The following is a 15,044-nucleotide window of genomic DNA, read 5'->3' as shown; positions in this document are numbered from 1 at the left end:
GCACTTGGCACACTAGTCCCAAACAATTGATGGGGTACAAAAAATAAAACACACAAAAATGGCAGAGACCTCTCTACGTAACCAAAACGTCGGTGTGCACGGCTGTGTGTGTGTGGGCGGTGATTCCATTTAAACAATTAAAGCAACATAAATTAAAAATGTGGTCAAGCGCCGGTCACCGCCAACAGCGACAAATTGCATGTACCAGTGGTAACTAGAGCCACATCTGCCACGCCCTCACAGCCCCTACGCCCCCACAACCCCACATCCACTTCAGTGCCATTAATTCGAGCATATTAATTCGAATCCACATGCCACTCTTCTGTGTGTGTTTTTGGTTTTGGCATTATACCGCAAACGGGACGCTCCCCTTTATTGTTAATCAATTACAATCTGCAGTATGCACTCGTTCTTTGCCGAATTATTAGCTCTATTGTTCGAATTGGTTGCAATTATTAGCTCAATTGTTCGAATTGGTTGGAAAATCATTCGGTAACATACTCGTATTTTTAGGCAGCAAAGTCTTAAAGTAGGTTAACAATTTAAAGACTATTTGCAAACTTTTCTAAAATTTAAATATTCATATCCGCCAGTTTGAGTGCAATTTTAATAGTTGTGTACATTTTACCGGAATTCAAATAAATTGTTATATAATTAAACAGTCTTTAACCGGTAAGTACATGTATTTTTCTTATTTAATTACAATGTTTGTTCTTTAATTTAAATGCAATCTTTTATCTATTGTACACATACATAGCTATAAGAGGAATGTTTTCTATTCTGATAATATCATAACATTGGTCAGGTCAGTTGAAAATTTTAGGTCTAGCTAACTAGTTCTTGAATCCCTTTTATTACACTATACGTTATTATTGATAGGATATAAAACATGTTTTTATATACTCGGTGATCGATGCTCTTCTGCATTTTAATATCCGTATCTTTTTTGGTGAAAGAAAAAAAGGAACTTATAGTTATTTGAAAATCCGTTATCAGTGAAATGTTGCCGTTTCCTGTTTCAGTATTTCAAAAATGAGTTGGTATATTTTTTAGAAGACTCATCGTCTCGGGATTTTTTAGCGCCCAAGTGTGGGTCACACTGCAGCTCGTGTTATTTAACGTTCGGCAAAAACATCTGTTTATTTCACTTAAAATAAGTAAATTGCACCATGCTAGGCCTACGAGCGGTGCTGCCAAGAGGGAAACAGTTCGCTGTTGTCCTGGGAAATGCCAGCCGTCAGATTTGCCTGCCCCACAACTGTAGATGTATTAGTAGTGCCACTTGGACGAAACCACAGCAATCACAACCACAAAACTTCCAGCAAAACAGGTGGCTTTCGGCAAAGTCAACGAAAACTGAGTCCGAGGATGCACTGCAGCGGATTTACTTTGGAACGCTGGCGCCACGAATGAAAATGGTCAAGTTCTTTTCGCTGAGCACCAGCTTAGCCGGCTTGGCCGCCCAGCCGATTCTCCTCGAGCAGGGAATGAAAATCGGAGGAACTGGAATGGCCGTATTCCTCTGCACCGTCGGTGGATTCTTCACCTTTGTGACTCCACTGTTGCTGCACTTCATCACCAAGAAGTACGTGACGGAGCTGCACTTTAATCCACGAACGGAGGAGTACACAGCCACCACAATATCCCTACTTCTGCAAAAGGTCAAGGTGAGTAGAGTTCATTTTAAATAATAGTTTCTGTTTTAAAACTATACATTTTTTACCTTCTAGACTACGTTCCGACCAGATGATGTGGTCGTTCCAGAGGTTCCCGGCATGTTCACCTCTTTTCTGGTCAACAAACGGCCACTTTTTGTGGATCCGGCGCTTTTCGACGATCCCGAGCACTATGTTAAGATAATGGGCTACGACAAGCCGATCGATTTCAAATTAGATCTGACTCCGAACCCTGAAAAGCCCAAAAAGAGTGGGGAGCAGCAATAAAAGTAACTCCTTTGGATAACTTGTTATTTTTTTGAGTTTTTTTTTTTAAACCAGAGTCTGAACAAACCAAATTTTTGGACAGGAACCCAAAAATTACTGAAGAAATCTTTTTTTTTAGAAAATAGCTAATTCAGAGTTTGAGGTTGCCCGACCTACAAACAAATTTAATTTTCGAATTTGGTATTATTTTTGGACAGTTGAGCTTTCTTAAAGTTGTTGATGCGGTCACACATTTATTTACATCAAACATATGATGGGCACGCCGGAATTAAAAATAATATTAGAATTCAGGTAAAGCCTTCTGCTTAAAGCATTACCTGCTATTAAGGAGACAATGTATCATTTAATTTTATAGTGCAGGAGCGGAGTTACTATTTGGTAACATCAAACGCCGTGAACTGGTTTTGGACGGTAATCAAAAATGTATGTTTTGAAAAAGAGCTCTTAAAATTGAATTTAACTAGGATTGAATTATATATCATAAAAAGGGACTATTGCTAATCTGATTAAGTGGATGCATGCCAATATTTTAACGGAGCGTCCGGAACTCTTTCTTCAAGGAGATACTGTGTAAGTTGGCTTAAAGTATAAAGAAATCATAGATCTTATTTTCTGTTTTCAGGCGACCTGGAATTTTGGTTCTCATAAATGATACAGATTGGGAATTACTGGTAAGTAAGATTGCAGAATATGAAATACATTTAATCAAAAATAATTCAACTTCTAGGGCGAACTGGACTATGAGCTGCAGCCCAACGACAATGTGTTGTTTATATCAACCTTACACGGCGGTTAAAAAATGTTCTAGAAACTAAATTAGTAATAGAGTTTATTTTTATACTGCTGCCATTAAAGCGTAATCAAAAAAGAAACAAAACAGTATTTGACTGAATCAGAATTACGTCCCTTTACCAGAGGCAAAGGCCCACACGATGGTTCGGGTAGTAAAGTTTTCATCATATCATCTAGAGTTTGTAAGTTAGCAGATTCTCTCTATTTATACCAGCACCTCGATGAACAAACACTTGGGAATTGTAGTGCAACTCGAAATAGAAAAGCTCGGCTGTGTTTTGGCGGTTTATTTGAAATGAAGTGAAGACAACAACACGTTCGTTTTACATTGAAGCAACATTTATTGATTTTAAATTTTCGCTTAAATTTATTTATCGAGTTAATTTGAAGTATATATATATTTCTTTATTTTCCTTTACGATTATTTTAACTATAGGCACTTAGGTTACATATCAACTAACTGTACGTAATGAAGTTCGATTCAGATATGTTGGGCAACGGCCACGCCCCTTTTTCGGGTGCTGCTCATGGCTCCCATCGATTTCTGTGTGTGTGGGTGTGTGGTGCGAATCTTTCGATTGTGTGGACTAAGAACTAGATACATTTGTATGAAAATTGCTTCGACATTGACACGCTGAATTTAATAATTTCGACTGATTAATGCCAAAAACGAGGCCAAACGAAAAGCAGCGACTATGACAAATTAACGAAAACTAAAAATGTAATAAATAATAAATAACAAGAATAATGAAATAAAATTAGCGATCGAACGTAATATGGATGATACTACATGGATCCGATGAAACCGTTCTGCTAAAGCTATTAATGGGGGATTTATCCTATATCTAGATGCGATGCTCCACGAGCTCCTCTCTATTTGCCGCTTTCCGGACTTGCGGATTCCGCTGCATGGGCGTAGGATCGATATCGCCGCAGGATCACCGTGGATGCACTCGTCGTTGAAGCTCCGGATGCTCCAGTCGTTGATGTGGACCAGCTGCTTCGGCTGCTCTCCGCCGCCGATTGTTCCTGATCCGGGGTAACGCACATGTCCGAAACAATGCCGCTCTCTGAATGGGAGGGATATTTACACATATTGGAGATATTATATTTCTGATACGGACAAAGCGCCAACAACATATAACTTGGAACAATAAACATGCAGCACACGACAGGTTAGGATTTGGTGTTGGTGGGGGATTATATACAGTAATACTGGGAGCGGGGTTCTTCGAGATTATGTACAGGGAACAACTACTAGCTACGGGATGCATCTAGGGGCCTAGAAGAAGTAGCACAGTTCAAGCTCTATACCCATGGACAGTTGGCTGACAATAGTCGTCGATCGTTTGTGGTGTCGTTTGCTGCTCCTGAGTCCATTTCCATTTCCATTTCCGTTTCCGGAAGTGCTGCCTCCTTCGGCAGACGTGTCCGTATCCCCCTTGATGCCACCTCCACTCGGGGATTTGGCCAACTTCAGAGCCTGTGTTTCGTTGATCAGCTCCAAAGTGGCACTGCAGTTGGTGGAACTAGCGCTATGTGCTCCAGGTAGCTTGCCAAAGTGCAGGCTGTGCCTGCCACCGCCATCATGGTGACCCGACGAGGAGCCACCGCTGATGGAGGAGCCACTGGTGGTGCTGGTGCCGCTGGACAAGGAGCTCTCCGATATCAGCGAATTGGGACGCCGCATGCTGCCCTTTCCAGGCTCCGAGTAACGCAGCTTGGGAGCTACGCAAAGATCATCGATAAAGAGATTGTTAAGAAATTTATACCATAAGTTATAGATGGCTTAATCTAAGCGGGACTTACTCTTATTCAGCTGTGCCAGTGGAATCGAGCGATCGCTGATCTGGTTGTTGCTGGGTCGAATATCTAGACAAGGCTTGCTGCCAATGCCCATCGAGGACATCTCCGCCAGGCGAACTTCTGTAAAGTGATAGATATTAGTTGGGTATATACTTATCATAAATCTGAAATATATTGCAAGTCACACGAACCTCGGTTTCGTTTCGCCTGCTTCCAGAGCAGTTTGGAGATCTCCTCGGTCCAGGCATTCTTAATGTCCTCCGACATGCACTGCAGCATCCACGTATCATCGGGCTTTCGTTTCCGGAACCAAATCTCAAACTTGGTGGCCGAATCACCCGTGTGCGCTGTGAGGCCGATATCTGAAGTTTTTATGCTGTTCTTGTAGATGTAGATATCCAGATTCTGTTCAAAAAATACAAAAAGCATTATTAGTTCTTATTTTTTTTGAAAATATTTTATGAGGTACCTTAAGCCTTTCATAAGTTGCCTTTCGTTGCGTGAGAGTTAAACATAAAAAGTGTTTATATTTTTTGCCTGCTTTCTAACAACTAATTTGCTAAGCAACTAATGCTTCAAGCCTAAACCTACTTTTTCTATATTGTTTAGTTAACATTTTAGATGCTTACCTTATGATCAGGAAAACGACGAGCTTTGCTGAATAGCACCAGTTCCTCGAAGAGGAACACCTGTCGCAGTGTTTTCTTGCCACCGCGTCCTTGGCAAACGAGGAACTCGTTTTGGCGCAGAAGTCGTCCCTGCTCCTTGACATTCACATCGCAATCGCGCAACGAGTCCATGGCCAGTAGGTCATTTCCATGGCGTAGCTGAAACTTGACCATTTCCTCCGCTCGCTGCAGCTCCTCCACATCCGCGGCGATTTCTTGAAGAGCTGCTCCTTCGACTCCCTTGCAGGCTTTGACCAGCTGCTGCAGGAGCAAGGCATATTTACCCATTCTCTGCACAGGTTTCAGGAGGTAAGAGGCCAGATCAAGCTTATCCTGCAGCTGCATTTGCTTGGGCTTGAAAAAGGAGCTACCATACTCGCTAAGCAACGTATCGCTTTTGGGCTTATTCTTGTTGTAAAGCGCATAAAGGTAGAATTTAGATTCCATCTCCAGAAAGGCAGCGCCCACTTTTAAAGGATTCCGCTCATAGCGTTCCAGTTCGCCCAGAAAGTGCGAGTTGTGGAACTCGAAGATTTTCTCGATATTGCCAAAGATCACATTTCTCTGGCCCCTCAGGGGCTGTGGAATATCCTCACGCAGCAGTTCGTCTATATAGTTCTCGATCACGTAGTACAGGGAGCGGACATAGTCGCGTTCAGTACCAATCATCTCACGCATGATCAATAGAAGCGTTCTAGGTGGGTTTTACACATTAGTAGCGTAGCTCAATTGGTGTGGCTCATGGAACTTACTTTTGTATCTTGGGATCCAGGCAGCTGAGCTCCTCCAGCTTGGGCAGCTCTAGACTGGAGCCATGGCACTGCAGGTGGGCATTCGCCTCCATGGGCGAGTGCATGATGTCCATGTATCTCTTAGAGGGTCGATCGAAGCACTCGTCCTCGAGCAATTCATCGTGACTGAAAGGGATTGGTATACGGTAACAACCAAAAAAATAAAAATATTGTTTTCCAAGTACTCACCTCTTTTCGTTGAGGCTTTGGCAGGAGCAAATCCTGGCCAGCTTGGGATTGCGTTCGCAATTGTCGCAAACACCCACACCAGAATCGGCGATCTTGGACTGCTGCTCCTCGCCATCACCACCGTCGCAGTCGTGATCCTGCTCCTCTTCCTCCTCCTCCATTTGGTCCATGTCCTCCAGGTTGCGACTCTCCCGCCAGCAACTGCAATTGCTGCTCGAAGGACCTCCCTCAAAGGAGCTCCCACTGGCCGAGCTGCAGCGATAGCTAACCCGTTTTCCAGCCGCCGGAGCCGGTGTGCTACTGGCCACTGGCAAGGAGTGGCTCTTTCGCATCGCCGGCCAGTGCTTCTCCAGCAGTGAGGTGGCGCCCAGTTGCTCCGCCAGACGCTGCAGTTCCTCCTTGGCGGCGGTTTCCCGCTGATGTTGGGTGAGCAAGTGCAGCAGACGGCCAGCAGCCTCATAACGTTCGTGAGCCAGCTCCAGTTTGTGGCCAAACTGATCCAGAGCAGACTTTAGGTTATTGGCGCTCTCACTTAGGACAGAAACTTTAAGGGCCGCAGCATGCAAGTCGCGTCCTTTGGCCAAGTGTTTCTATGGGATTTGAAATGAAACAAGAGTCCTAGATTTCAATGCACTCACTTACCATGGCTATGAAGTAGTACTTTTCAAACTCCTGTTCCTGAGTCCTCAACTGCGACTCGTTGTCCCATTGCAACTGAGAAAACTTTTGCAGATTCTCCGCTCCATCGCTGCCCAACCATGAGGTGACCTTAAAAAATAGGACATCAAAGCAACCAAATCAGTGGGAAACCTTCAACTCGTTGTAAACAAGCCCACGCGCCAGGCCAAGGTTCCCCATTGCCATGTTCCACTTGATCATAATCACAATCACAATCATCATCGGCATCAGCATCTCCTGCCAATTTCCAATTCCCCCATTCACAGCGCTTAAAAGTGAAACTCATAGAAATGATCGTCGCTCTAATTAGCCTCCACTTTACAAATTAAAATCCAATCGAACACAAATCAAATAAAACGACTCAACTATGGGTATTTTGGAGGTAGCTAAGCCTCCCAAAAGGCATTGGAAACCACAATATATATATATATATGTATAAGCCAGCCACACAGGTAGTAGAGATGGCGTCCAAACAAAAACAACAGCCACGGGCAATCAACGATCTCACATTGATAATTTTGTGGCTCTAACCAATTTTTAATCACCTGCTGCGTCCAATTGAATTGATACAATCGACGACGCCGCTGCCGCTGCTGCTGATGATGATGATGAAGTTGCTGCTACGGAACCACCAAGCTAACCAGCTCCCATACCCATCCCAACCCAGAGTAAGCGCCCATCCGACGTCGTCCAACTTGGAATCCAAATTCCCAAATCCCAGGTCGCGACGCGTGCACCGGAGCATTCACTTTCCGTTTTTGGGTTCTGCCCAACTCTAGTTGTGCACTTGGAAATAAAACGTCTTCTTTTCGCAAATCTTGACAATGCAACTATCTCATAATATCTTAAAAGTATATAATGTACGTGGGAAATTGTGGTATCATTATTATTGAGAAGATGGATCTAGCAGAGAAGTAACTCAACTTGATCCTGAGAACTGATTTGTTTACACAAATCGAAATATGATCTCCTGTTTTTTCCGAGTGCCATCTCTCTGGCATAGAGATCCACTATCACCAGCCTTCTTTGGGCCATGTCCACGTCTGCAGCCCGCCCAATGAATGAAAATAAAGTCCCAAGGGGCTGGGGAGTGGGAGTCGGACTTATTGGGGGGATCTGGAGCAGGGGCTCCAAACAGCTGCTCCAGTTTCACAGTCACAGCACAGCACAGCACAATCGGCTGTCAGAGACGCTGACTCGGAGTCTTCATGCTCATCAGATATGGCAGGCACGGCTTTTAGCGGCGTTGTATACATTCGTATATTCGTATATAGAGATCTAAGGCTTGTACAGGGTGAGGCAATCGGCTTGATTTCTTAATTGACTTCGTTCTTTAATTAATCTAATTTCGGAACCGAGTGCTTTTGGCCATTCGATTGAGCATGGCAGATTGATAATTGCACTGAGTAATCTACTCTCTATGAGTGAATGGAAATCCCAGCAACTCACAGAGAATATTATTTAAACAAAAAGTAAATTTTATATTTTTTGCAATTTTATCTTGCAAAGGTTATTCATTGCATTCATAGGCTTATCACTAAAGCTTTCGCCCTAGAAATTACTAATTTAGGCGTATAATGTACAAAGAATACTTGGCTTTATAAAAATTGACTCACATTTGGGTAAAAACAATCAACGAGATTTTGTTAAATCACTTGATTATATTTCGTTAAGCTTGAGCTAGAAAGGAAACAACAGATTTAGGAAAATAGCCCATAGAAATATTTAATTGCCACACTAGTGCGTTTATTAGCAGTGAAAACAGAGACGAAAATAATTAAACCGGACATTGAAATCGAACCTTGAATTATTCCATTTAGTGGCTCAACTATTTCCAATCAAATGGAAACTGAACAGAACACACAAATCGATGATGTCATTGAGTAAAGTATGTCAAAACAACTGGGATTGGGTCACAAAAACTTTGAATGGTTTTGAGTGCACTATATCGTTATAATGGATCGATCACATAGAGTGTGAAGAACTGCAGACACCCTGTATTTGCTGAAAAGTGTTTACACTGAAACCGATCGATAGAAGGGGGAGCAGTTTGGCCTTTTTGGCTCCGTAAAGCCGATCGGCAGATTGTTTCCCAACGATTGCTCCGCCGCACAGGCTGGCCATAAATTAATTAATTGATTTAGTAAAACTCGGCCCCAAGACGATTTTCACTGCTAACCCGATGCCGATAAGAAGACGTGGGCCGATCTCAACTGAACTGTGAACTATTAAAAGCCGACTCGATTGCTATATTATTGCGATGCCCGATAAGTCAGTCAGTCAGTTGCTCAGTTGGCTGACTCACATAGTTGGCTATTTCGGCTGCCAATTTGCCGGCGTTTGGCTGTTCTGTTTTTGGACCGGGTGTCATTATGACGCGATTGCTTGCCACTGTTGTAATGGTAACGAAGTCCGCCAAACGCGTCAAAAACTGCAGCAACATGCCACAGGCAGCTCAGAATCGCGACTGGATGTGGAAAAGCCGAGGCAGTTGCTCCGCGTCATCCGTGCCCACGATCTTCTACGTATATATGTACACAAGTACTCGGGCACATAATGAGGCATTTTCAATTTCATTTCGGTTTTCCGTCCTCATCGCTGGCAGGCGGCACTCAATGAAATTCAATAAAATCAAAACAATTAGCAAACGTAAACAGAAAAGAGCCAAAGAACAAAATAATAAAAAAGGCAAAATGGCAAAATGGGTTAGACAGGGAGCTTCGGCACCCACGACTGCAAACCGATGACGATGTCGGCGGAGTATTGACGGAGTGGAGTCTTGCACTCGATTACACCGAAAGAATAAGAATCAGGGTGTTGCAATCTTCTATCTTCTATTTTAGTTAAATAGAAAACTAAACTTAATTTTGTGTTTTTTCGACTTCCTACAACGAATTTGTCTAAGATCTGTAATATCACAGATTTGAGAAGACTATTCTCAAAAGACACATTTAAGTATAAACACTTTGGGGAGTTTTTCTTGGAGTGCAACTAAGTAAATAGGCAAATGTCAGCCATCCGCCAGCGACTTTGTCTTCGGTGGCTGAAGTTGCTTCTGCGGCGATAAGAGCACGTCCATCTATGGCGGATGTGGAGCTCTTGAAGTGATAAGACACTGCATGCGAGTTGACTGCACTCTGTTCTGGACGGGATGATCATAGGAGCTGTTCCCGCTGCCGCTGCCGCCTGGCATAAAACGCAAATTTAACGTGACAGTTCAACAAGTCGATCGCATGCGCCATAAAACACATGCAACACCTACAACAACAGCGGGAGCAGCAGCAGCAGCAGCAACAACAACGGCGGCTAGTTGTGAGCATGCGTGGCTTCCAGTGGTGGCCACTCCCTCCTCCTTTCTGCATCCATGATCCGTGCTCCTTGCTGCCGTTGCCGCTGCTGTCGTGTAATTTACACAAATGTCGCGCACTTATCTCGTGGCCATAAACATTTTTTAAGCCACAATATCGAATTTATTTTGACACTTTACAAAGTTGTCGCCAATGTAGCAGTTGTTCTTGTAGTTGTTGTTCCAGCCTATCATAGACAAGCAAAAGAACAACAACAATTGGCAATTGGTTTACCCTTCGAAAGAGTAATTCAATTTCGTATGCGGATTCGGAGTACTTCATGGATCATAGCCAACACATGAAGTCAATTTAGTTTTATGTAGTTGAACTGGGCTTATAATCGGAACTTATGGTTTCCTGTCTATAAAACAACATTATTTCCGTTTTAAAATAGATAATTAAAGTAAACTGCACAATCCTGAAAGTGTTAACCAAATTGATGACTAATCATTAACCTTATTTTTGTGAAGTCTCAAGTTGTGATATATACAAATGGTATCACATAAACATTCATTGCTTATTTAATACTAATCGTATTGATTGCATTTAAAAGAACATTTGGGATTCGGTTTGTGTCGAATTACATGAATTTCTGCAGAGTGGAGGATTTTCGACTGGGATTCTGCGGATTCTGCTTCTATTTCTGGTATTGGGTAATTTATTTGAAGTACCTCTTAAATGATATGCTCTTGCCATTTGGCTGTCTCATTTCTTGTTGGCTAATTTGTTCTCTATGTTCGCCAGTTGTTGATGGTGATGTGTCGCCTGGGGTTTCTCAAGCATATCGCAGCCGGCTTATCTCAGGCCTTTAAGTATTTCTGCTCTTGTCGGGCTGTTTCGCATTTGAATTTATGGCAGCATGCTAGAAATTATAGCACCGATAACTGGCTAGGAGATCAGAGGAATGGCAATCGGAATGCGAGTGCGCCAAGTGAGACATTAAACATGAAAGCCGACCAGCAATGGAGTGGGAAAAACCAATTGGAACTTCAATTTTTCTTGGCACCTAGCTATGCACTGCGAAAAAATATCCTATGCTGACCATAACGAGTTATTGAAAATTCTTGCATTATTTAAGTAAATGTAAAAGATAGCTTCCTTAAGATGGCGAAACTTATAGCTTCTCTCGGTGCATCATTTACCAACTGTCAAATGTTATTTATTTAGTTTCTTATTGCCCTGCTAACCGTGTTGGTAATCCCTTTGGGCCCACATACCTACATTCGGCATCCCACTGGGCCAGTAAGGGGTTTATGGTCGTAAAGTATGGTAAACTCTTGGCACGCTTGGCTGCATACATTCCCGAAAGTAATAAAGCAATTTCGTTTGGCTATTTTTACGGCAAAAGGCGATTACAATTTTACTTATTTTTCACTTTCCAAACCAGCCAACTCAGCAAACTCAGCCAACTGAGCCAACCCAGCGGCCAATCTAGCGTCCAAATCCCATGGCCCAGGTCTCCAGATAGTGAGACACGCACAAAGTCATAAATACTGGCCACAAAAGGCCAAGACGTTAATGTGGTGACAATATTGCATGCAACCGAATGGTGCACCTAGGTGTTGTTGCTGCTGCTGCTGGAAAAGCCGCTTTACCGCCAGCTTTGGCACAGCAAGTGCATCGTTCATACATATATCGTACATGTGTACGTACATATCTTGGAAAATGAGGGGCGGGTCTGGGGGGCTAGGGGCGTGGCAGCTTATCGGCGATCAGGCGACGGCGACACTGTTCAACTTCAACATCAAGTCCAACTCCCAACTCCATTTCAATTGCATTGGGGAGCGGACGTGACGACGCTCAAAAAATGATGACAGCTGCTGATGAAGTTGACGATTTCTAAAAATGCGTGTAAAATTAGTGTTAAAAAACATGTCAGACCCAATGTGACAGTTACGTTTTGACATGACAACAATTACACTTTGTTTGCCCGCCACGAGCAGTATATGCATACTACGTATACATATACTTATGTCTGGCAGGTTTTAAAGACCTCAGAGTCCAAGAGCAGGACCCCGAACCCAAACCCAAACCCAAACCCGTGTTAATTCAATAACCTGGACATTCTGGCGACCAAAGCGACGATGGCCATCGGCGATGGCTGGCTTGCTAAGCGTATGATTAACGTCCGTTTTGATGACACAGCCAACATGGAATCATGCGGCCAAGAAGGAGGTGGTACGGCTATATGCAGAGGAGCAGGAGGATCACATCTGCATTGTTTGTTTGCGTGGAACATTTGCATGCAACAATCTCAACCGGTTGGAATTGGCGGCACTTGCGGCAAGCATGTGTTCATTTCGTACGAGGCACTCGTATCTTGGTAGCTTTCGAGTAGAGATGACAGCGGACACGGGTGCTACACAACATCACGCACGAGGAGGTTGCAACATCAAAGGAATACCTATTAAGTGGATGTTGCAGCATTGACATAATTCTTATAGGAAATAACTAAATGTAAAATTCTAATGCTCATCAGCACACTATAGCTTTAATGTTGCCTCTGCAAGCCTTAACTCGAATCACTGTTTGATCTCCACTTTAAATCCTTTTAAGCTTCTTGTTTGTCTTGTTTTTTTTTTGCTTCTTTGCCTTTGGTCCACTTAAGATTTGTCAATCTGGCAAAGTGCCTATAAGCTTATTTTTCAATTCTCGATTTCTGGTTAGCATTTATCCAAATGTCAGCGGCTAATCGACAGTTGGCTAAGCAATTGAAAGACCGATAAGTGCGTCGAGTGGGGAAAATGTATAAAACCCGAAATCAAAAACTAATTTTCCGCCGACTAATTGCAATTAAGGGTAATCTTATTTTCCTGTATGCCAACTAGTTTTCCACCCGTTGCGGAAAATTAATGATGTATTTATGTAATGGGGTCTGACATCCAACACACTACAAACATATATGTATGTGAAAATGTGTAGAAATTCGGAATAACTTGGGTTAATTATGAAAAGAACTATGGTCCATCTCTATTGGGTGGAAAAACGTATTATGCCCGCGAGGGCTAATACATGCGGTTATTATTAATGCCCCTGTGGATGGGGTCCCGTGGTTCGAGGTTGCCGGCTATCAAGGGGGTTCGCCTCGGCATGTCGACAGTAAATAAGCCTTCATTTTTCATGGCTCTCGCCTGACCGAATTCTATGCAGCCAGTTCTTGGCCGAAAGCAGCTGGCAGTGCGGTTATGCAAGCTGGCAACAAGCAAGAAACCGGGAGAAAGGAGCTGGAGCTGAGTTCTACTGCCACCGCATTCCTGGCCCAAAAGACAGCCGGTCAAGTGTCAGGGGCCATAAATAAGCTGGCTTCCGCGACACAAATGTTCGGATCTGCGGATGCTGTGTGCCTCCGCTACAGAAGCTACAGTCAAATCCAAAACCAAAACCAAAGTGCTTCTTATGGCCATTGCAATTCAAGGCGCGAAACAATTAAACATAGTTTTCATTGCACAAAGAAGCCGACATTGCGCAAATTAATTTGTGCGCAAAAAAATAAAAATAAAAATAAAACATGAAATCAAATCAAGAAAAAGAGCAATCGTCTCAAAGAAAGCGCGCTAAGCAAATCCAATTTCACCGTCAGCAATGTTTATTTATCTGTCGCCACAGCTGCATTTACCCCTTTCTCCGGCCAGCGAAGTAAACACCCAACACGGCCATATTTGTGGAGCAATCCACCTTCATCTACGGGGGACGCCGAGCTCCAAGCTCCAAGCATCAAGCTCCCAGCTAATGCAGCCGATCAACAATTTAGATACAATATCGCATATCGCATCATAATGTCGTCGTCGTCGTCGTCGTCGTCATCCTCTTGGCCAGCAAAATGGAGACACTGCAGCAGCAGCAACTGTTGCAACTGTTGCAACTGCAACAGCAGCAGCCACATCAAGCACGGCGGCATCTTTTTTCGCACCTTGTTTGAATGCTCGCGCCTAATGGACGACAGCAACATTAGTTTGTTTGCCGGCCGGCTGGAGACGCTTTTTGTGGTCCAGTTTTATGTGTTCGTTCGTTCGTTCGGCTTGTTTTGGCATCGCAGATTATATATATTTAATTAAAAAGAAACAAGATGAATGCGGTATCAATTGACACGGCCAGCGGTGAATACACTATCCATAGATCTCAGAGATATTTTCTACCGATAGTGCGATCGAACTAGAAGTATGCAAATATTTGCAAGGGAATGGGAGTGCTGACATTTCAAGTTTCCCACGCAGGAAAGTAGGTTTAAATCAATAAAAAATCAAATTAAGATAGCTGAAACATAAAAAAGCCCTAGACCCTAAACAATAAACTTCCAATAAACGATAGTTCTAAGCGCTTTAAATAATTTGTTGGTATATTTATGTTTCATGGAAGGAAAATACAACACCAATCTTAAGTTAGAGTATTTCAAAAGTACAAGAGGCAAAACAAAAGCTAACAACGAGCTGCTCAAAATTGGTAGCTGTCAACGCCTTTTTAATTGAAAGCGTGTTGGTGTTAAATACTCGTAAGTATCTCTTAGTATGATTTTTGCGCCGATCGCGATATGACAAGCGGGACAACTCCGGTGAACGGACATACGGACGGACAGACTGACTCTTGAGCGGACATAAAGACAGCTGAATGGGCGGCTGCTGCTTATCGGTGAACTACTTTTGAATGGAAATGAATGAATTCAAATCGAATGCAATGAAATGAAATGAGCGAAGTCGAAGTCAACGAATCGAATCGAATGCGAGTGCGAATCAATGGGCGCCCCGAACCGCCGACAGATCGATTGAAAAATCACACAAAAAAAAAAAAAAAAGCAAACAGCAATTAAAAGACAGGGAGTGCAAAACAAAGATT

At 43.1% G+C, this 15,044-nt stretch overlaps 3 protein-coding genes across 7 annotated transcripts in view; 2 read left to right on the top strand and 1 right to left on the bottom strand.

The window, feature by feature from the left end:
* Positions 1–1,081: 1,081 nt before the first annotated feature.
* Positions 1,082–1,969, top strand: LOC120449765 (transmembrane protein 70 homolog, mitochondrial). The gene is made up of 2 exons (XM_039632403.1): positions 1,082–1,667; positions 1,731–1,969. The coding sequence occupies exons 1-2, from the start codon at positions 1,170–1,172 to the stop codon at positions 1,941–1,943; spliced, it is 711 nt and encodes a 236-aa protein (XP_039488337.1). The 5' UTR covers positions 1,082–1,169; the 3' UTR covers positions 1,944–1,969.
* Positions 1,970–2,085: 116 nt separating this feature from the next.
* Positions 2,086–2,815, top strand: LOC120449766 (ubiquitin-related modifier 1 homolog). Its single transcript, XM_039632404.1, has 5 exons — positions 2,086–2,234; positions 2,299–2,366; positions 2,432–2,513; positions 2,566–2,614; positions 2,671–2,815. The coding sequence occupies exons 1-5, from the start codon at positions 2,194–2,196 to the stop codon at positions 2,737–2,739; spliced, it is 309 nt and encodes a 102-aa protein (XP_039488338.1). The 5' UTR covers positions 2,086–2,193; the 3' UTR covers positions 2,740–2,815.
* Positions 2,816–3,099: 284 nt separating this feature from the next.
* Positions 3,100–15,044, bottom strand: part of LOC120448092 — a 47,749-nt gene continuing 35,804 nt past the window's right edge. Inside the window, exons 10-18 of one of the 5 annotated variants that reach the window (XM_039629891.2) lie at positions 6,832–6,957; positions 6,190–6,779; positions 5,962–6,126; positions 5,171–5,903; positions 5,011–5,031; positions 4,733–4,946; positions 4,545–4,661; positions 4,050–4,463; positions 3,100–3,805 (exon numbers count right to left, since the gene is read on the bottom strand). In XM_039629891.2, coding sequence (XP_039485825.1) covers positions 3,609–3,805; positions 4,050–4,463; positions 4,545–4,661; positions 4,733–4,946; positions 5,011–5,031; positions 5,171–5,903; positions 5,962–6,126; positions 6,190–6,779; positions 6,832–6,957 — 2,577 coding nt within the window. In that variant the 3' untranslated portion in view covers positions 3,100–3,608. Of the gene's footprint in view, positions 3,806–4,049; positions 4,464–4,544; positions 4,662–4,732; positions 4,947–5,010; positions 5,032–5,170; positions 5,904–5,961; positions 6,127–6,189; positions 6,780–6,831; positions 6,958–9,172; positions 9,315–15,044 lie in introns of those variants that run through there. The other 4 variants (XM_039629889.2, XM_039629893.2, XM_039629890.2 and 1 more) reach the window with 4 other exon arrangements.

Source organism: Drosophila santomea, chromosome 3L (assembly GCF_016746245.2).
Source record: "Drosophila santomea strain STO CAGO 1482 chromosome 3L, Prin_Dsan_1.1, whole genome shotgun sequence".
In the NCBI taxonomy this organism is placed as follows: Eukaryota; Metazoa; Arthropoda; class Insecta; order Diptera; family Drosophilidae; genus Drosophila; species Drosophila santomea.
This window is presented reverse-complemented; position numbering and strand designations above follow the sequence as displayed.

Excerpts from the sequence above, each read along its gene's own strand:
- LOC120449765 (XM_039632403.1), top strand. The coding sequence starts at position 1,170 with ATGCTAGGCCTACGAGCGGTGCTGCCAAGAGGGAAACAGTTCGCTGTT. Across the intron at positions 1,668-1,730 it reads TACTTCTGCAAAAGGTCAAG|ACTACGTTCCGACCAGATGA; the intron begins GTGAGTAGAGTT and ends TTTACCTTCTAG.
- LOC120449766 (XM_039632404.1), top strand. The coding sequence starts at position 2,194 with ATGATGGGCACGCCGGAATTAAAAATAATATTAGAATTCAG. Across the intron at positions 2,235-2,298 it reads AAAATAATATTAGAATTCAG|TGCAGGAGCGGAGTTACTAT; the intron begins GTAAAGCCTTCT and ends TTAATTTTATAG. Across the intron at positions 2,615-2,670 it reads ATACAGATTGGGAATTACTG|GGCGAACTGGACTATGAGCT; the intron begins GTAAGTAAGATT and ends TTCAACTTCTAG.